We start from the raw sequence: 23,366 nt of genomic DNA, 5'->3' as shown, positions 1-23,366 counted from the left end.
TATTAATTACCTTATGCAAAAAAAAAACCCCCCCGTTGTATGGTGAATGCGTTTGTTTTGGGAATAATTTATACAGTCTTTCTAGGACTCGGGAAGTCGGAAGTATTTTTCATCACAGTGTTTCTAGAACACTATGCATCGTACATAATCAGCTCTGTATGATACAAGTTATATACTTGACGGTTTCTGGTAGTACAAATCCAAAAATGGTCATTACCTACGTTACCTAACCTGAAGTTTTTCCATTTACGTCAGAGTACTTATTCCAAATTATGTCAGCCGTCGGGATAAGGTTCTGTTATATACCATTATAATTTAAAGCTATTGATTTATTAGCCTAGAGTAATTTTTAATTTTTAATTTTTAAGCTTGAAAATGAACACGAGGTGTGATGAAAATGCCGAGCCTGACGATTCCAATGTTTCATTAAATGTTGTTCACTTATACATTGTCAATAAAAAAATAAACTAAATATGCATAATATTCGTTATAATATGATCGATGTTTCATCGGTTTTATTTATCTATTTGTTTTTTAATTTAAATTTAATAATAAACAGTAAGTACCTATCTACATAATTAAATAATTTTGTGAAATGCAATTGACGATGTTATAATATTATATGCGCCAAGATGTATCATGGAATATTATTATTTAAGGTTGGTGCTATTAATTCAACAATGAGAGTAGTTGTTGTTAGTTTAATGGTAAATACAATTTATTGTTAAATCTCAAGCCTGGGCAAGTGAATGATAAATTTTAACTGAGTTAAGTTAAGTTAATGGAAAACATTTTAAAAAGTTTAAAGTTAATAGTTTACCTAATTCTTTTTTTAACTCAGATAAGTTAAAAGTTATACCTATGAACATTTTCAATTAACTTATTAACTTAAGTTAAGTTATTTTTTTTTTTTAGATTCTGAACGAAGTGATGAATGCATTGATTTTACAATGATGTGTTTTTTTTTTTAGATTCTGAACGAAGTGATGAATGTATTGATTTTACAATGATGTGTGTTTTTTTTTTGTGTCTGTGTACAGATTATATATATACATATATATATATTATACATTATCTGTATACAGCATAACTAGTCGAAATAATGCTTTGATTTCAAACTTTGGGGGTGGTTTCCGATGTAAAAGTGAAGATCCTTTATGCACTATAGAGGTCAAAAGTAAAAATTTTCCAACAGTTTTCAAAAAAATCGAGAAAAAAAAAAAAATGACCAGACCACTGAAATTTTCGACTTTTTTGAGAATTTTTTTTGAAGTGTCGGTAAAAAAATGTTGGACGACCAAAAAAACTTGAAAATTTAATACAAGGTTCCTTATGAGTTGTTATTACTGTAGCTAAAGAAAATTAAAAATCATAAGTCATCATTTTTTTTAATAAGCGTTTATAGTTCAAAATTTTAAGAAATCTGTCGAAAACGCGAAAATTTGCAAGTAATTTTGAAGTTGAAAAATCATAAAATTTTTTGCGTTTATAACTAAGGATTAAAAATACAACACTAAGTTTTCCATAAGTTTTATTCAAGTAGCCATAGAGAAAACTCGAAGCATCATTATAGGACAAATTTTAAGTGCGTTTAAATTTTAAATTTTTACGAAATAGTGTAACGATAACGATTTATCCTGAAACGATTTTAAATATTTGTTATTATTTAAAAAGTATAAGTCGTAGATACTTGAAAATTTTACCTGTTATTAGGATTGGAATTTTCTTTACATGATTTAATTTTCAAAATATTTTGACGATTTTTGAAATATTTATAGACGACTGAAATTTTCAATTTGTATGAAAATTTTTTTTGAAGTGTCGATAAAAACTTTTTGGCCCTATCAAAATACTTAAAATTGAATACAAAGTTCCTCATAAGTTATTCTTATAGTGATTAAAAAATTATGAAAATACATAGGCACAATTTTTTTTTTATTAGCATTTGAAGTTAATATGTTAATTGACTTAATATGTAAAAATTTCTGCAATGTTCAAATTATCTTAGATAGAATTTTATAAAAATTTTTCTTTTTAGATCTAAGATTTGAAAATTTAATACAAGGCTCCTAACATATTTTTACAATAGCAGTTGAAAAATAAAATAAATATATAGTCATACATTTTTTTTATAAGAATTTACAGTTCAAAATTTGATTAAATACATAAAAAATACGGCAATGTTCAAATTATCTTAGATAGAAATTCATAAAAGTTTTTCTTTTTAATTCTAAGATTTGTGAATTTAATACAAGGCTCAAAATAAAGTTTAGCAATAGCAGTTGAAAAATAAAATAAATATATAGCCACATTTTTTTTTTTACATGCATTCAAATTTTAATTTTGACAACATACGTAAAAATCACGAAAATTCGTAAATTATTTTATTCTAGAAATTCATAAAAAATTTTCCTTTTATACCTAAGATTTGAAAATTTAATACAAGATTCCTAAAAAATTTGTCAATCTTTATCACAAAAAAAATGTCCACCGGAAATTCAAATTAAATTTTTATTAGCATTTGAATTTCAAATATTGACAAAAATTCGTTAAAACTATGAATATTTGCAAATTATTTTGTAGTTCAAAATTCATAATATTGTTTGTATTTATATCTAAGGTTATAAAATTTAACACCAGATTTTCCATAAGTTTTTCTTCAAATAGCTATAGAGAAAATTTGAAGCGTCATTATAGGAAAAATGTTTTGAGCGTTTGAGTTTTAAATTTTTATGAAATCGCGTAATGATAACGATTTATCCTCAAACCAGGTATTCGTATATCTATGATAATGTAAGGTATTATGAATTATGATAACTACATGATAACTACACTAATTGATTAACCATGCAAAATGCAAAATGCGTCTTAATTAAAAAATAAAATATTTGTTTCAAAATAGAATATATGACAATATTTAAATATAATATATCCTAGACTGACAAATCATCTCCGTTCAGAATCGTTTTTCGTATACAATGATACCTATCATTGCATTCAAATTTAATCCCATCCATTACAGTAACCTACAGTACAGCAGAGCGACATCCACGACTTACCCGCTTTTTTTTAAAAATTAATATCGATAAAAATTTATTTTTTGGGTAGAAAATATTGAAAATTTAATACAAGGCTCTTAACATATTGTTACCATAGCAGTTGAAAAATAAATAAATTGTCACAATTTTTTTTTATTAGCATTGAAGTTCAAATATTTACAAAAATTCGTCAAAACCATGAATATTTGCAAATTATTTTGTAGTCCAAAATTCATAAAATTGTTTGTATTTATAACTAAGGATTAAAAATACAAAACTAAGTTTTCCATAAATTTTCCTTTAAGTAGCTTTAGAGAAAACTCGAAGCATCATTATAAGAAAAATTTTAAGTGCGTTTGAGTTTTAAATTTTTATGAAATAAGGAATATGTATATCTAAAATAATATAAGTTATATGAATTATGATAACTATACATGCAATGTTTTTGGAAAAATTGATTAACCATGCCTTTTTCAAAATGTGTCCTAATTGAAAAATAATATATTTGTTTAAAAATAGAATACATGACAATATTTAAATATAATATATCCTAGACTGACAAATCATCTTCGTTCAGAATCGTTTTACGTATACAATATATCTATCATTGCATTCAAATCTAACATACCCTAGTCAGAGGTCCACCCCACCACCTAATGTACAGCAGAGCGACATCCACTTACCTGCTTTTTTATAATATCTATATAAATAATAAAAATCATAAATATTATTGACCTCAGGAAATAGCCAATAGCTTTTCTATACATAGGTATTGAATTAATAGAATTATGTAGTAGGTATGAAAAAATACCCTTATTATCGTTATTATCAATAAATTACCAGTGGCAGTAAAAAAGTTGCCAACATTGTATTATTATGGATTTTTTTATTTCTGTTTATGAATTAGATATATTGTGAAAATTAAGTTATATTTTTAATTTGTATAAGCTTATTATAGTGTGAGTATAAACATTTTTTTTTTTTTTTAGTTTTTTATTAGATATAAACAATCTGTACAATATTAGCACAATAAGCTTATTTGATGAGAGCATAGAAAACAAACAAAACAGAAAAAAAAAATTAAATTAAATTAAAAATAAATAAGACATGAATTGTGTGATTAAGCAGCCACCCATTAGTGACTCTTGACTGTTGATTAATTATTATAACTACATAGAGACGTTAGTCATTTAAGTTTTGTAAAAGGTCATGGCACCGTTTCCTTTTTATTCTGCGGTTAGGATTTCCTGGGAGTGTAAGGATGGAAAGACGTTTTATGAGAGGGTTTGGATGGGTTTGAAGTCGTTTGTGAAAACGTATATAAAAAATGTGTGCTTCCTCTACAATAGTTCTCATATGAAGATCGTTATGAAGAGTTTGGTTAGAGATATAAGGCGGGGCATTAGATAGTCGTCGGATTGATATATTTTGGAATGTTTGGATTCGATTAGTGTTGGATTTTTTGGCAGCACCCCACAGTTGGAGTCCATACATCCAGATTGGTTTAAGTAGAGCTTTGTAGATTAATAGTTTGGTGTTAAGGGAGGAGCACTTATTTCTAATTAAGAGAGGTCTGAGAATGCGCATGCGATTATTTAAAGTTAGTCGTTTGGTTTGTAGGTGTTTATTTCATGTCAGTCTTTTATCAAGGATCAATCCTAGATATTTTACAGTATCGGAAGTGGGAATTTGTACATTGTTAAGGGTTACGTTTGTTTGAGTGTGAACGTTGTGTGTATGGATTTATTTTGATTTATTTTGACTCGCAATTTTTGGTACCAATCGGATAAATGATTTAGATGTACTTGTAAGTTGGATGAGGCAGTTAGAGGATTCTTATTAATGGATAAAATTACTTTGTCGTCGGCATAATCGGCTACAATAGTTTGTTGCGTGGTGGGTTGGTCAGCTATGTAGACGTTGAAGAGAAAAGGGGAAAGTATACCACCTTGTGGTACACCCGCTTTAATTGGTGCGATTCCTGAAATCGATGAGTTGTATTGGACTTGAAAGTATAGATCAGTCAAATAAGATTTAATTAATATAAACATTAATGATACAAAAAAAAATTCTAGTAAATAGTTTATTATACTAACATTATTTACTATAATAATATTTCATAATCATGAAATACATTAAAGATCGATATTTAATGATTTCAAGCGAATTCAATCATAATACACCCGGTTATACTGTATCTGTAACAAAGTTTATATTGTATCGTGATAAAACTCCTAAAAATTGAGTTTAAATAAATTGTTGTACAACTTATAATGAATCATAACATAAATATTTATTGAATTTGTTAATTCATTTTAATTAAAATATAGGCACCAACCAACCTATTATATTAACATTATTTAACATTATTAGTTTTATATTCGATCTTTGATAATTTTGAGCTACTCAACACTTTATAATAATGTCACTTTTACACGTTTAAGTTCAAATCATAATTTAAAATAAATTATATTTATACTATATTCTTATAACTAGTCGTCAAACCCGTGTCGTTATCATTGTTTGCGACTTTACCTGTTACATGCCGACTATACTCGCGTATTCTCCTTTTTGTCCGACATGATATCGGTCTGGCTGGCTATTTCACACGGATGTGCCTGCGTGACTGCAACCAGTTACCCTGCTCTCTTGTCATCCGACGTCGTCGCCTTTGACATCCACGGATACCTCGTGGTGTCGCGATCTTCCTCTCATATATTACATTGTCGTTTAAATTAAAGCGTTGCGTCGTTGGCATTGTTGAAGTCGTCCAGAGATCGAGTATCTTTGTGCTGGGCGCGAACGCTATACGTACATTTATATTAGCATGTGTGGTTACTGATTATAATTTATAGTAGTCACCGCCGGCCTATCGCTGTACACACCGAGCGTGTTAACATAATTTCGCGATATTACCGTGCGCCACCGACTGCACCACTCAACTCAGTCACCACCACCGCTGACCTATATATAAGAACTATTATAATAATTTATTGTACCTATGGGTCAACGCCTAGCCTAGCTGATGGCCCGGAATACGCTACCGCCGCCGCCGCACCAGTTATAAGTCGTTGTTATTGGTTTTTCTCTAATTATATATCATTATTATTTGTATGTTGTGTAGGTCTGACTTATAGACATCTATTATAGTCAGTGCAAAATATAATATTGTTAGCCATATTTAGGCATGTTAGTTAATTGATTATTATAACTATAATTTTGTACCTCTTCAAACATTACCATTCAAACCATTACTATTAAATATTATTATATTACTTAAATCCCACTTTTTGACATTGCGAGTACGTTGTGTCAACTGCAGATATCTAAAAGAACATGACGTGTGTCAACAATTATTGTTTTTTAAATACATTATATTGAAAACATATTAATAATTTTATTATTGTTTATAAAGTTTTGTCTTGAAAATATCCAAATATCCAGGAATTTTTATGTGGGACGTCGAAGGAAAAAAATACTAAGATTTTTGTGGAAGGATTTATCACTGCATTTAATCAGGGTCACTTTAATCCCTAAATTATTAAGGCCATGACAGATCAATTAAACAAACTTCATCACACGTCAAAAACAATATTTAACAATTAAATGTATGAAATTAATGAGTTCTGGGTAAAATAATTTAAATTTGTAAAAGTTTTGAACACGAATACCGGTAAAATATATTTATTTTGTTACGTATTTTGTATTATGTAAATATTATATTTTAATTGAACAACAAATGATAAAATTAATATTGAATATCAAGTATTAATCAATTAATTTGTTTCATATATGTTTAAGGTGTCGAGGGAAGAGAGTCTAGCATCGACAATGCTATAAAAAGAGGATACAGAGTGAAAAAACTCCACACAATCAAGCGCTAGTTGTATTTGATGACAGTAATTTTTGTTTTTTGGGGGAGTCCAATCAGCGCCATTTTTGTATCCACAGATCAAACTTCCTTCAATTAATTTGGACCTTGTATTCCTGGTTATAAAATAGTACTTTATAGACTTAAAGTGATTAAAGAAAATTTGAGGTGAAAATTAGACAAAATTAATTATTGAATAACAACGTTGTTTTTTCTATTTGAAGGTTTTGATAATTTTATTTAAAGAAAACTGACGTATCATTATTTTCATTGGCTCAATTTATATGTATAATTTTATATAAAATTCTTAAGAGTTCTAATTATGTTTTTATCATTGTTTAACTTGTATATTTTGACATTATTTATTTTTAATTCACTAGTTATGAAAATATTATAGTAAAAATTAAAACATAACATAGAAAAATTGAATAACTGATAGATTTGCTGACAGAATAATTAATACGTACATTATTTGGTTACCTTGATTATATTTTAATATTTTCATTTTTAAATGTACCTATTGAAATAAAAATACAAAAAGTGTTAAGAAAGTAAGTATTAATTACTTAAGAACTTGTCTTTAGTAATTAATTACCCAGTGTTTTTTTATTTAGGTATCTCACGGAAATCTTTTGAATTACATTATTATAATATAATATAAATATAATATTATTATTATCATATGATTTGTCTGTTTTTCTTTATCACATCTTCCTAATTTTTATCAGTATTTTTACATAGGATACAGTTTTTAGATTTATATTTTCTATTACTATTATGATACAAATAAATAACACGGTTTCAATCATATTATGTAGTAACCTATGGTTTAACGCTTTCTTATAGCAAACATAGATAAATCCAAACGTGTGCGCATTTATGGTTCTACCATTGCAAGATGAAGTTGAATTAGTGGTATCTGTCCTTGGCTACTTGTAAAAAGTTCATGAGCTTTGCACAAAGTACAATTTTCTTTGGATTGATGATTAAGTACAATCTGGATTGGATAGAAAATATCCGTCTAAAAATGTTAGTAGTTGGTTATGAAAACGTCAAACCAGATCTATTGATCCTACGATAGTCCTTTTCAACGAAGTTTATTCGGTGAGTATGATTTGAAAACCATTAAGTAGCATTTTTTTTTTATTATTATTATTATAAGGGTCTATTTAATAAAATAAATTTAACACAATAGGTTTCTGTGGTATTGGGCAATAAGTAGATAATAATAATAATAATAATAATAATAATAATCAGTAGACGTAATCATCATAAGCAAAGGTTTAGTAGAAGAAGATGAACAAGATCCCAAAGTTCAAACTTACCACAAATATAAATTGATTCAAGTCAGAGGAAGAGGATTATTGAATACTACATATTAAACACAAGTATGTTTTAATTTAATACAAATACATATTTTGAAAAAAATAACATAATATGAAAATTGAAATTTTATTTTTTTTTTTGTATTAGGTCGTGATAATATTTTTATTTATTATTGCAATAATATGAGAAATGAAGAATTGTAATTCATGCACATTTTATAAATATCATTACATCCATTATTTTTTGTAATATGCCTACCTAGTATACAATATTTATATCTACGTATCATCGTGAATTATTTTGTTTAGTTACATATTAGATATTATACCTAAGTACCTATTGTATAATATCTTATTGTATTATTATATTTTTATCGATAAGTTAGTATAATATACTATGTTGAAAAATAATTTTATTTAAAATTCATGAACCAATTTTCGTAAATATTTTCAGTACTTAAAAAAAATGTCTAGGTAGTTATAATACTCCAATATGGCTATACATAACACAACATTTAAATTTAAATTTTTAAGAAATTGAGACATTAATTAAAACAATTATATTATTAAATTACTTGCTGAAAGTTTAAAAACTATACATTTTTATAATTGAAATACATCTATGTACAGTAGATGTTTAGAGGGGTAGCTGTAACAGATGGGTTAAATTTTAATTCAATCGCATATAAAATCATTGTATACGAAAAAAAATTCTGAGCGAAGATGGTCTGTTAGCGTAAGTACCTATGATATAATATTAAATATATTAGTAAGTTGCATTAATTGTAATGCTAACTAAGATCAATATTCGTCTAAATATCTATTTTTCTACTATCCATTTAAAAAAAAAAACTTTGTCTATAACTTTTTTAGATTTTTTGGTTATATAATATTATGGAATACTTATGAAGAATCTTTTTTTAAATTTTAAAACCATAGCTACAGATATTATAGAACATCTTATACATTTTTACCTACAATATAATTTTAAAACTTTCGAATTTCGATCAGATTTTGTAATTATTAAATTAAAATGATTTTAAAAAAATCGTACTTTTATGACTTTTATATTTGTTTTATATTGCCATAACCTATTTTATTTTACTTATTACTTTGGGGTTCAAATTCATAAATAAATATCTAATTGAATTTATTTGAAAACAAAAAACTAAATTAAATCGACCTTGTAAAATGCCTATAATTATACAAAAATAACAGAAAATTTTTGAAAATTATAGTACATAATCATAAAGAATACTAATTTAATCATTAATTGTGTTAAATTTTACAAATATCTAATAAAGTTGTTACTGAGTTTATCGAATTGATTAAATAATATGTAAAAACGGGGTAATGAAAACAACAATATTATATTACCTATTTAGATTGTTTAGACGTTTAGAGAGGATAGAATTTGAGTTGACTTACTTTTACCCTTCTCTGCTGCACGATAAACTATGAAATATGAAATAACTGATACTTATTAGTACAATAATCATAAATAATATGCAATTATTGTTATAATATGTGGTCGATACGCCCAACGATCACGTCACTAAAACTACATAACATAGGTAGTACCTAAGTAATGAAACCACACGTAATACAATAATAATAATGATATTATGTTACGATTGTACCTAATAATGTTGTGTAATTACGGAATACGTGGACGTTTAAGGTGGCTAACTATCATGTTTTAAGGAGTAATATACTTAGGAAACTTATATAACTTGTACATTTTGGCTATATTTTACATGTGTAAGTAAAAATTAAATTTTATTTTAAAGTAATTCAATAACATTTTATTTATAAAAAAAAGCCATATGATTAGGTATATGACTTATTGATTTAAAGTTTATGCACTCTCTAAAAGCACTTTAATATACCACGCAGAGGCGAAATACGTTTGAATTCAAGATTATTTATTGGTATGTTCATAATTGTATAGTATTATTCGAATAAAAATATGTGATATAATCTTTGGATCAGGAATTTGGGAAACAAATCACTAACTTGTAGCTAATTTTCATTTTTAGGTTTTTACATTAATTTTATGAATTTTGATCTCATGGTGCTCAATTAAAAAAGTTTACTTTTGACATGAATGTATAAATTATTTTTAGTATACATAATATGTCATATATTTATCAAAACCAAATTATGTACTGTATACAAGTGTTAAATTAAATTAAATGTTGAGTAAAATGTTCATTGGAAAATATGATACAAAAAACTTATTAAGTCACATGCCAATTAAGAGTAGGTAGGTACATTTATTGTTTTCAAATTTTATTTTATTTTTTAACGAAACTAGGTACCTACTTCTTTTTTTAATTTGATAAATGTATACTTTTTCAATGATTAATAATTTATGTAATATGTACTATACATATCATATTTTATTTTTATTTTATGGAAGGTTATAATTTAATATAACGTTCATGTTGGTGGAATCGTGACTAAGTTATTCGCCCGGTGTGGTAGACAATCCGCTATGATTACATTAACTAGCTTACTAATAATGGCTTCAACTATTATGTAAGGGTCATGCGCTTTAAATCCCATAATACATGGATGGACGGTGGTTATTACTTTTTTTTTAAACCTTATTTGATAGTTGAGACTTAGTATTGGTCAACGAGGTTAATTCTCGAACGTGTATCAATAATTTTTTAAACAATACTCTGTTTTTCAGTTTGTCAATATTTATTGTGTATTGTAAATGATTTCACACAACCACATACATTTGTAGACTAAATTGAATTGAATTGGTTTAATTGATATTAATATTTAATCGTGAATTAATTCAGAAGTTATGATGAATAACGATCAAGGTGATGGAGATATAGGAATGCAGGAAGATGTGACAAAACAAAGAATTTTAGCACAGAAAAAAGAAAAAAAAGTATGCATACAATAATTATTACAAAATGTATTAATAGATTGGTAAACACGACCAGAAATGAAAGTTTTATATTTTGTTACGAATAAATTTTTTGATTTAGGTAAGCTTAGGTTAGCCAAGTTTTTATTTAAAATTTCTAATGAAGTAAAAAATTTAAAAAGATTAAAATATGGGTATTTTTTGTTTATTATAAATGTCAAAACGTGTTCCAAAAATGTAACGTAAATAATGTAAGACAATAATAATTCATGAAAGACTGTTTTAAATTAAAATGTACCTATTATATTTGATAAGTACCTATATTGACAATTTTTAATTTAATCAACTGCTTATAACAAAGTAGTTCATCAAAATGTTATTACAATAATAATTTTAGTAAACATTTATTAAATCATTTTTCATGCATTCATAATATTTGATCGTTTTTTACCAATATTAATTTTATTAAATTAATTAATTTTTAATTTTTTTTTCAGATAAAAATTATTCGAATTTTGACTGTAATCGCATACTTAATGTCCGTGTCTACTGTGGCGACCATGTTGTCTGCTTATTATATTTTTGTTTGGAACCCACACATTGCTAATAACACTCAAACGCCCAACGCTGAAAAATTGGTTATGGCATTACAGAGAGCTAGCGATGAATACGTTTTTGCTAATAGCGCTAATCACGAATATACAGGTACAAAATATAAGAAATAATAAATTCTGTAAAATGTACAGCGCTAATTTTAATCTATTTATTTTTATAAATATATAATGTACATATATATTATACTGTCATTGATATATAAATGTTCTTAACGAAATAATATTGCTCGGAAAATAACATTTATGATAGTCTTGCATACCTATACCTAGTAAAAACTTAGACTTATATTATGCTATGTAATATTATTAATATGATATATATTATTCCAATCGAATAAAAATATCTTTTTCTATATCATTAATATATTATTTACACAAAAATTAGCTAATGCATGCCAGTGATCATTTCATATAAATAAAATCGTAACAAGTTGATTAAATAACGGCAATTAATATTTGATTTTTTGTTAATGTGATGATATTTTGTTCCTTTCAAAAATTTTTTTTTCGGAGTAGATAGTTGAAAATACCATCTTTTTCATACAAATCAGTAATCACAACCGACTACATTTGACAAACTGATATTATTTCGTAATTAAAAGTAGGTTCTCATCAAACTAATATAACTATTAAAGCGATAAAACTTTCTGAAAATCGATCTGAGTTTTTAACATTAAATTTATACATTAAATCAAAATCTACACTTTTTTAATTTTAAAATTCAACCATCATTATAATAAATTGATTTTAAGATCATAAAATTGAATAAATTTAGAACATTGTATATTATTTTTTTTAATTAAGGACATAAGCAGGAAATAGTTTAACGTTTTTCTTTAGAAGTTGTAGATGTTGAGTGTCCCTTATTGTTTAGTAAGTTATTGTGAGCTATGTGATACTTTAATTCAAGGCTGGGCAAGTTAATGATTTTTTTTAACTCAGTTAAGTTAAGTTAAATTAAAATCTAAATCAAGTTAATTGTTAAAAGTTAATTCAAAATATTCCATCAATTGAATTAAGTTAAGAGTTAACCAAAATTTAATATTAACTTTTTAACTCAAGTTAAGTTAAAAAAAGTTTATAGGTAAAATTAAAATAATCGGTACCTAAAATGTTTCATGTTATTAGATCAAAGAACTATTACTATTTTATGTGTGCAAAAGCTAACAGTACACATTTTGTTAGCATATACTTATAACCTTATAAAATGTGTACCTACCAGCAATTTGTATTCCTACAGTAGTTCACAAAATTAAATTAAATTAACTTAACTTGTTTAAATGTAAAATTAACTCAAGTTAATTAAAAGTTAATTCAAAACTCCTAAAGTTATTAATTAAGTTAGTAAACATAAAAAAAAATAACTTATTAAGTTAAAAAGTTAAATTAACTTAACTTTTTAACTTAACTTTAACTTATTAACGCGTTAATGCCCAGCCTTGCTTTAATTAAATGATAATATTATTATATTCATTGCATATGTACAAAAAATGATTTTAGGATATTACTTTAGGAATAAATTATCAATAAGTACAATGAAATATAGTTACTTTTGCGAAAAACAAAATGTTAGTCATGGAAATTGCGTTAGTAACATATTCATGTGCATGTGTAAGTTTCATGACATTGTTAGGATGCTGACATATCGTATGGAAATTGTGCAAGCGCCAAGCACTCTTTATATTATTTACTATAGTATTGAATTCCTCAGTAACTGAGTTTTGCAATCTATATAAGTGTTGACATTCAACTTAAAATAGTATAATGTATGACGTAGTGTTAGTGTTACGCATAATTGTTTATATACGAGTTAGGGGAAAATTTAGCACAATACTTGCTTAATATTATAATATTATTAATATTATCAATTAAGTATTAAATAATTAAAATGGATTAATAACTGTTCATAGATAATTAAAAATAAGATACAATTTGAAACTCATTTATTTTATTTACGATGTATAATATTTGTATTTTGAAAATTACTTAGATAATTCTGACTTACTCATCATGGTATCGTAATAATTGGAAACTTATCTTATATATTGCACTAAATTTCATTTTATATTCATTATTATGAAGTTTCAATAAGAGTCTATAGCATAAGTTAAATCACTTGAACATTTGATATTAAAATTAGGCATTTTGAGGTTTCCCATCTAGTATTAATTTATTTTTAAATTAATTATGATAATTAATTTATACAACCTATGCATTGAACAGCCAAAATCATATTTAATAAAGGTAGATGACTAGCATGTACATTGTAATCATTCCAATGAGAAATAATAAGATCTTTGAAAGTCATGTTTTTTAAATATACATATTTAGGTTGACATTTTAATGCTCAATTTTATCGTATTTATAATTTAAAATTCACCAATTTGTGGGTTTATTATACTGATAGTGTACCGACGTTTCTTCAATTTCCATATTTCAACAAAAATAAATTTATATTTATTATTGTAGATGTAGACACTAACATAAAAATGTCACCTGACACTTATAATATTATTATGTTTTAATTTAAACGCTAATAATATATAAATCTAATCACATTATGTTTAACCTATAGTCATTACATTTTAAACCGTCAAAATATTTAAATTAACTGAACACGTAACTCCTATTATGCTGTATCATGTTTTGTACGCTATTTTAATGCATATGGTTGTTTGACTTTTGTTAGAAAATTTGAGATTTCCATCTGAAGTACCAAGTAATCACAGAACCAGCTATCAATCTAACAACCCAGAAACGTCTATTAAATTGCAAACATCAACAATCAAATCGTCGACGTCTCATATTCAAACGTCAAACGGTAACATTTCGGAATCATTAACTGTGGTGAACAATAAATCATAGCCTTTATGCAAAAATATTATTGTTATTACATAATATCATATTACAATTTAGTTTTAAATTTCGATACAATTGAAGAAAAAACATAGAGACATTGTTTACAGCAATTACGTGCACAATAATGATTCATTATTTATACCGTAGTATAAAAAATAAAATAGTATTAGTGGCCATTAACGAGAGATTTTCATGTTCAATCTCAATTTCCGAAAAAAAAATATATTTATGTATAAAACAAAAAACTTTTGAATAATATCGTTTCTCGCTCTCAAAAAAAAAAAAAAAAAAAAATACCAAAGGCAACTTAAAAACCTACTGTGTAATATTATTAGGGTATGTAATTTTGTGTAGGGTGGAAATTGAAAGGTTATAAATAAGAGTTATTTTAATAGAAGAAACAAAAACATTTGACCGATTCTTTGTGAAAAAGTAAACCAAAAAACTTGTAAGACGATCATAGCCGTATGCGTAAAGCTATTATGTGTATACAATCAGAAATTAATGATTAAAGAAAACGGTGGAACTTCTTTGTAGCTGTATAGTAAAGTAAGATTTAGTAAAATCACATCATGCAAATAATGTGAAATTAATGAATATCGAATAATAAAGAAAATGATTCTGGGTGAAAATCAAATGTAATCCTGTATTTAATAGTTTATTTATATTACTAAAAATTACTACTACCTATTAATTATTAATTGTATCAATTATAAATTATATAATATATCATGTTGAACTTATTTTTATTGGAATCTTTATTTAAGAAATATAATATTTGTTACTATTTGTTTTTACTTATAACTTATAAGTCAAACTTCAATACCAACGATTTAATTTTTTTTCCATTACTTGCAAGTTTAAAGTTACATGATTTATACAGCATACGATCTATTATTTGTTGTAATATTATACATATTATATTCACGAATCACGATGTTGTTATCAGATATTACCTCAATATATTATAAATTATGTGGTACTCTTCAACAAATAAAGATAGTAAAAATAATTATTTTTAGTTAGTTTATAATTCTAAATATTTATAATTAAAATAAGCACTGCATTATGGTTTAAAGATAGTGCCTCTAAGTGTCACTTTTGAGGAAAATAATGGATATTTTAGGGAAAGTAGAGTAACTGTTGGTCAACCATAATATATAAATAAATAAACATATCTGTTGTGATGATATTACAAAGTATAATAATATTATATAACATAATATTATAGGTATAATGAGTAAAACAATAAATAGTATCTTAACATAAATTAATAAAATACATCGAATTAGGTTAACATGGTTCTACAGAACTTCACCCAATAATGTAATTATTATTATACTAGTCATTTAATAAACATTAATTTTATAAATAAAAATCTTCAATACAACACATATTTTAGGATAACACGTATAAAATAACTGATAAGTGATATTCCAATGTTATCATTATCATAAACTGTTTGCTGTACCATAGCCAAAGGAGGACACTACGAGCACAATATGTTCCTAAGAAATGTCTAGATTTATTGTTAAAATCAAGTTACACAAATTGGATATAAATGATTCATTTGTAATATTGTATTACTAATTCCTTGATCTGCAAATTGTGATTTTATTTTATAAATAAAAATTATTAAATATAGATGTTTGTGACAACATTTTTGACATTTACTAGATAATATGTAATAGCGCCTCTCCTAATTTATTAAAAATACTAGCAACAGCACAGTCTGGTTCATAACCTTATAACATTTTAAACTTATTAGACACGAGATATAAACTTTAATGATAATAATGATAGTTATAGTTAATCTATAATGATGATGATAATATTAGATAATATATTATAATATATAGTAATAATATAAACAAAATATAATAATATTATTAATAATAAAAATAGTAATCATAATAAATTATAATTATTGTGAGAACTGTACAATAAATAATAATAAAAATAATAATAAATTAACAATAATAGTAATATTTAATAATATTACGAAAAAAAAAAAAAATAATAATAATAATAACAATAATTAATGTAATTTTAAATACTGTAGTAGTAGATTTTCACATTTTATTGAAAAAATAAAAAAAAATATTAGTAATACATCCAAACAATACATAAAAACAAGTTTATGCTTCTACTAAAAATAGTTCTATTGACAGAGTGACTAGATTTGCATCGGTAAAAGCTAGGACTTTTAAATTACATCTTATACACGTAATTTATTATAAAACTGACCAATAACTAATTGGTTTTAATACAACAATACAGTTACATTTATAATTATATGACTATCTATAAAATAAAATCCTCTAATAATTGGATTTCTTAATAAACTTTAAAACTAACACCTATCCACTAGCTTTGGCATTTTTTGCTCAAATATCATATGACAGATAATTGATTAATATAAATTTAAAATAATTGAGATTATTAAATTATAAGATTGAAATATTTTCGTTTAAATTTTTGAAAGAATATTTATTAATTTAAACGAATGGTTGTAGCATGATCAGTGATCAAAAATGAAATAAATGAACATGGGACTTTGGCTAATTTTGAAATAGATAGTTGGCTGTATAAATAATTAAGCATATTTATCATGAGATAAAAATTTTTAAATGTCAGCTAAAACACACGTTCTTGCAAAAAAAGAAGATAAATGTATATATTATATATCATTCATCTCAAAATATAAGTATAAATGACTTATTTACTTATACCCTGAAAATGTTACGGTTCCCTGTGAAGAGAAATGAAGAACACTGAGCGGATTGGAGTATCGGAGGATAAATGTTTTTGATTAAATACAGGATGGGAACATGAGGATAAGCGAACATTTCATATTTCCATTTTTTTTTAATTCTGGCGTGAAGTAATTATTTATACCATAGTGCCAATGTCGTGTCTATCACGTGCTTTTCTAAAGCAACACAACAAATGTCAGGATCCCAAAAAGCCGAATAACTGGGCTGGCGATTTTAAAAACCCTGTGAATGCACTTTCTTCAACATCCTCACCACCACTTCCGTCATCATCGCAACCACGTTCTAGACCACCACCGCCATCACCACTACCTCCCTTTTCTAAGTTTGCCCGCCACATCTTCTCGTGTTTTGCCATCATTTTCCTGTGAGCCTGAGCCGCTTCCCTAATGACGTATTCCCTGTTATTTTCCGGTCGTTGTAAGCAATGACCGTGTAAGTTAGGGAAACCACAGGTTCTCCAGCCTCGTTCTACCGCAGTCATACCCTTTTGGATCCTTATTACCCTTAAAAACGTTCTCAATGCTCTTGTTGTTTTATCAACCAGACCATCGCCTAATGAATTATCCTTACCGTAACGATCCTCAAGTACAAACCTACCTACCCTAGACCACTGGTTTTGTGTGTTATACACTACCTCATCATCGTCTAGTACCCTATATCTTATATCAGTTCTGCCCCACACTTGTTCCTCAACCAATATGAATAGAATTGGGTTTTCCATACGCCTGGCTTTGACTAAAATCTGAGCTAAAATATCCTGTGAAGTTGACCCTGTTGGTACCTTAAGAATAACATATGGTCTTTCTATGGAAACATTGTAAATGCATACTAAGAAAGTATGTATTTCGTCCCACGATGAGTCTGATTGACCATTTCTTGAGTTTTTTGATTGCAATGATATAAGCCAAGCTCTGCTGCTTGGATCGTCTCCAATTTTTTTTAGTACAAAGTACCCATTGCCTCGCCAGCGTGACTGTGCCTCCAATAGTTTCTCATTGTAATCCAGTACACGTGTAATCATGGGTGCATCGCCATTTTTCCATCCAATTCGCCTATTCTTTGTTTTTTTCTGCTTTTTTTTCTTTATTCTTTTCTTTTTCTTGTTTTTAGAGTTATTGTTATTGCTACTGCTATCATCGGTACCACCATCAGTTATAACGTTGGTGTTATTCCCCATATCATCACTATTATTGCCAGGTCCATTATTTGACATATCCCACGACAGGCCGACTTCTTCCAAGAGCACATATGTTTTCATTTCTTCATCACCCTCATTACGTTTTTCTAATGCTAACTTAATTACGTCTGTTGCTGTACTATCCTGGGTGACTTTGAACATGATATATGAGTTTTCAGAGAATACGCCATACACCATCACATAGAATTTTTTACGGTGCGTTGATTGACCATTGTTTTTCATTGATCCATTATCTGTGGCTGGTGCTGTCGTAGACGATGTCTTTTCGTCATCAATATGTCTGGTTGCTTCTTCTTTACTACGAGTACACACAAATAACGTAGTAAGTGGTAGTGGCTGGTTACACATATTATTCATTTCAATGTGCCTATAGCCATATAGCATGCTATTGAGTGGTATTACCCGCTGCGCTAATGGGTGATTAGTGCTAGCATCAACAACAAGGAATCGAATAAACGCTAATTCTTTGAATATCACGTTAAACGTTATTTTTTCGCCCCACATGGGATTCATTGAGTTAAAAAATATAGTTTTAGATTTTCTTTTTGTACTATCGGATGGTATACCGATTATTTCGATTTCAACGTATACGTTAGATCGAGTACCTCCGTTTGGAGATAAGAACTGGCCAGAGACGACATTTATACAAAAACATATAGGATTCAAACCATCAAAATCTTTTTCCATTGGGTTGAATTGACGATAAGATTTATGTGATGGATCATGCATCACTCGTGGCTTTAGTACATAACCACTATGACCATTCTGTTCAAACATGGCTGCATTCACGTGTGAAGCTGTGGCCTCCTCAGACTGATAGTTTAGTGCCGCCATCTGTATACCATATGACCAAAAATTTAATGGGTTGAAGTTGGAAGAATCTATCCTCATGCTTGCTGGATATACCCTGACCAACTGCGTCTCAGAGTGTGCTATCAAATCCTTTGGGCGTTTTTTTGTCAGTTTTTTTGCTGAATTTTCACTGAGCGAAGAACATTTATAGCATGGATGGTGTGGATTTATCGTAGTAGAACCACGACTATGGTAGTGTTCTACTGATGTAGCTCCAGCGGACGATGTACTTCCCATAGTACTATTAGGACCACAAAGACTGCCATTACATTTTCGTTTATTTTTCACCGAACTGCTCGGACTTCTCGTATTAAGACCACGAAATTTTATTGCCTAAAAATGTAATTGAAATTATTGTTTTTTATAAATGCAAAATTAAAACAAACTACATTTAATTCTATAGTAGGTAATTCTTCAGTGCATTTAACAATAAGTATTTTTTAACAAATACTTAAGTTTAATATAAGATGATTACTGATGATATGTTTACCTGTGTATAAATGACTATGTCAGATAGTTCTTTTGCAATTTGACTGTTGTGTTTTTTAGACTTGTCATCTTCAGCAAATTTATCATTTGACTTTGATCCAAACCTATTACGACCTCGACCAAACTTATCTGTTCTATCTTCTAAAAACAAAAATTAAATATATTATTGTTATAGTTTATCATCTGACGTATCTGATGAAATAAAAATTTACAAAAGTCAAAGCTATTTTTTTTAAATGTCATTGTAATGCTCTAACACTAAGAACACTAATTTATAAAATTTCAAAAAAAAAACCAATGAAGGGATTTGAGTCATATATTAATAGTATAATACATATTTACAAGTATATCTACAAATAGTAGGTCAAAAAAATGTTTGGGGCTCTAGAAAATAAATGATTCTAAAATAAATTTGGAAACCTGTGATTTAAACTATTAATTATAAGATTATAATGCTAAATTACTTTTGAAATCCAATTCATCACTATCATCATATTCTTCATCATCTTCTTCATATTCTTCTTCTTCTTCAATGGTAGTACCAACATCATCAATAGTCGTAGTACCAGCGCTAGCTGAACTACTTCTATGAGGTCCAATATTTGGATGACAACTTACCACCGAAGATCCGGGATTAGGACTATTGTTGGCTACTGAAGGTCCTATATTAGTTTGGTTACTGCACCCTGAAGGTTCAAAATAAGGCTGATTGATGTCCAATGAAGATTCAACATTAGGATTCTTGATGGTCAATGAAGGTACAATATTAGAACTATTGCTACCCATAGAAGGTCCTGCATTAGAATGATTGCTGGCAAGTGACGTTACAATTTGTGAACTTTTTGTGCTGCTATTATTATTTTTCATTCGATTTCCTTCACTTTCTAGAGGCGCAATCTTCTTATTTTTTATCAAAATTTTGTATTTTAATTGACTTGGTGATGGCAGCTGTGGCTCGTAATCAGAGTCAAACATAAAGCCCTTGACCAATTTTTCACCAAAAACGGACTAGAAAATAAATATACATAATACAAGACATTTTTAATGTAGATAGGTAGAAATTATTTAATTGAAAATATTAATAATATCACTGTATAATAATTTATTTATAAATCAAATAAATTTAACTTTCTGTGTTACAGTTTAATTTTTAGTTAATTCATTGTGAATCATAATTTATTACTTTCGACAATAATGTCATAAAATCTAATCGTATAGAAACTATAGATATTAATCAAAAGTTATTAGTCTCAAAACTAAAGTTAAAAAATAAATAAATAATAGGTATAATTATATCATTAATTTGGTAAAATTATATTTTTTCAATATAATGATAGTTTATGTATATTATGTTTAATTTAATGTAGGTGCCTATGTCGTCCTTCGAAGAATTTTTGAGAAATAATAAGATTATAATCACTTTTTATAATATTTTAAGTGTTTTTATTGTGCTCGGAATTTAAATATTTCCAATAAACTTTGAAGACTTAAAAAATTAAAAAATCTAAAATGTGGAAAAAGCTATACCTCAAATATTTCTGCCATGCGAGCCTGTTGGGCCAATGAACAATGATTTTCAATAGATAATATGACGGGATATGGAGATGATACAAATGCAAAACGATTAATTGAATCTACGGCTCCAAGAAATGGTATTTTTGAAGTAAAAGTATGCCCATGATAGATCAATGGATTACCATCGTCGCCATCCCAACAATCCAATTCAACACATCGACAACCAGCCAACAATACCTAAAAAGTAGTTTACATAAATACATTTGAGTAGTAATATATTTGTAAAGTATAAACATTATAGAACTATGAGATTTAGATTATTTTTTCTTAATTAATTTAAAGCTTAAAACAATTCAATTAAATAAAAAATATATAACTCATTCAGTTTGTAATGGCTACTAGTGACCTTAACGGTTTCAAAGAATAATTTATCATATTAGGTTGAAAAAAATATTGTAATCTGTAATGTAATATCAACTTAAATATTTTTATTTATTTTGAAAATGGATACATACAAGGTAAATACTCAAACTGTTACCCTTTATCCATCACCTTATAATGTAGATTACCTTTAGTCTAAACTAAGGTTTATAAATATTATTATATTAATATAAATTTTATAAATTGGTTATTTTGATATGTATACTTTTGTGAGTGGCTAAACTGAAAATTCAAATGAATTTTGGTAAATCATCACCTGTGATATTATTAGCCAAGGACCAAGATTAATTGAATGAGCTACAATAATATAGTACGATGGATAATTGGACAATTATAATCATATGTTTCATCTATACTAATAATGGTATATTTCGTTTGACATTGATATATTTTATATAATAATAAAATCATTCATTCAAATATAATATTATATTTAATATACAATTTTACCCGACTATAAAGATCGATCGATGAATCGCCTTTTAACTGATGACCAGTAAGGTATGTATTATGTGATGAAGCAATATAATAACAGGATAATGGAAAATTCATATCAGATTCCTCAACTGTATAATCTGGTTCGCTGAACACGTTTTGGTTCCTTAACATCATAAACTTAGCAAATCCTTCGAAAGAAAGACAGTTACGTGCACTGATTTCTGGGTTTGGCTCATTGTTCTGTAAATAAAATTATTTAAATGATTCATCTAGTAATATTAATACATATATTATATCATATTATGATACAATTAATATTTTAAAACATTGTGTAGCTTTATAGTAAAATTTATAATAAAGTATTGAACAGAACAATAAAATCCAAATAAGTTTGTGAAAAAAAAATTACAAACTAATATTAATATTTATTATTTATAATAAAGTATTGAACAGAACAATAAAATCCAAATAAGTTTGTGAAAAAAAAATTACAAACTAATATTATACGTATAATCATTAGACACTTCATGATAGTTAGTTGTGGATTTATTATTAATGATAAATATAGAATCTAAATAATGACTTTTGAAGGCACAAATTATTGTACTCTAATAGTTACCAATTTATAAGGTATATTTCACCTGAATCAATGTTCGAGCTTCATCCTCTGTACAAGTAACCATCTGTCTCGTTTCCATGAAGTTAATTAAATCTTTTACTGACCACGTTGTTGCAGACTGTGATGTCTCTACACCAGTACAGTTGTAAATTATGCTAGACGCTGCAATAGCATCAAATATACGTTTTTTCTGAGTTTTTGCATCTATTGGTTGAACAATGTTATGTCCAATGTTTCTATTAATTGAGCTCGAACCTACAAAAATATTGAAGATAACGATTATTGTAGTTGGAAATACAATTATTGTATTGGCAAGACAGGATTAATGTAAAATAGTGCAATAGAAATAAATAAAAATTTGTTAAAAAAAAAAAAAAAAGGTAAAATAAACTACTATTTATCATTTTTATAAGGTGGATAATTTTACCATCTTAGACTCATTA

At 26.8% G+C, this 23,366-nt stretch overlaps 2 protein-coding genes across 5 annotated transcripts in view; one reads left to right on the top strand and one right to left on the bottom strand.

Annotated features, from left to right (window-relative positions):
- The first annotated feature begins 10,866 nt into the window (after positions 1–10,866).
- Positions 10,867–23,366, top strand: part of inaF-D (trp-interacting inaF-D) — a 32,511-nt gene continuing 20,011 nt past the window's right edge. Inside the window, exons 1-4 of one of the 3 annotated variants that reach the window (XM_089216835.1) lie at positions 10,867–11,142; positions 11,619–11,826; positions 14,425–14,556; positions 21,278–21,386. In XM_089216835.1, coding sequence (XP_089072961.1) covers positions 11,053–11,142; positions 11,619–11,826; positions 14,425–14,556; positions 21,278–21,315 — 468 coding nt within the window. In that variant the 5' untranslated portion in view covers positions 10,867–11,052 and the 3' untranslated portion in view covers positions 21,316–21,386. Of the gene's footprint in view, positions 11,143–11,618; positions 11,827–14,424; positions 15,607–21,277; positions 21,387–23,366 lie in introns of those variants that run through there. The other 2 variants (XM_089216836.1, XM_015519134.2) reach the window with 2 other exon arrangements.
- LOC107169403 (uncharacterized) overlaps positions 15,774–23,366 on the bottom strand; it is a 332,658-nt gene continuing 325,065 nt past the window's right edge. For both annotated transcript variants that reach the window (XM_089216823.1, XM_089216824.1), the window contains exons 44-49: positions 22,946–23,178; positions 22,317–22,544; positions 21,438–21,662; positions 20,375–20,918; positions 19,912–20,051; positions 15,774–19,754 (exon numbers count right to left, since the gene is read on the bottom strand). In XM_089216823.1, coding sequence (XP_089072949.1) covers positions 17,547–19,754; positions 19,912–20,051; positions 20,375–20,918; positions 21,438–21,662; positions 22,317–22,544; positions 22,946–23,178 — 3,578 coding nt within the window. In that variant the 3' untranslated portion in view covers positions 15,774–17,546. The remainder of the gene's footprint in view (positions 19,755–19,911; positions 20,052–20,374; positions 20,919–21,437; positions 21,663–22,316; positions 22,545–22,945; positions 23,179–23,366) is intronic.

Source organism: Diuraphis noxia, unplaced genomic scaffold (assembly GCF_037042655.1).
Source record: "Diuraphis noxia isolate RWA-SAM2 unplaced genomic scaffold, SU_Dnox_SAM2 contig0001, whole genome shotgun sequence".
In the NCBI taxonomy this organism is placed as follows: domain Eukaryota; kingdom Metazoa; phylum Arthropoda; class Insecta; order Hemiptera; family Aphididae; genus Diuraphis; species Diuraphis noxia.
This window is presented reverse-complemented; position numbering and strand designations above follow the sequence as displayed.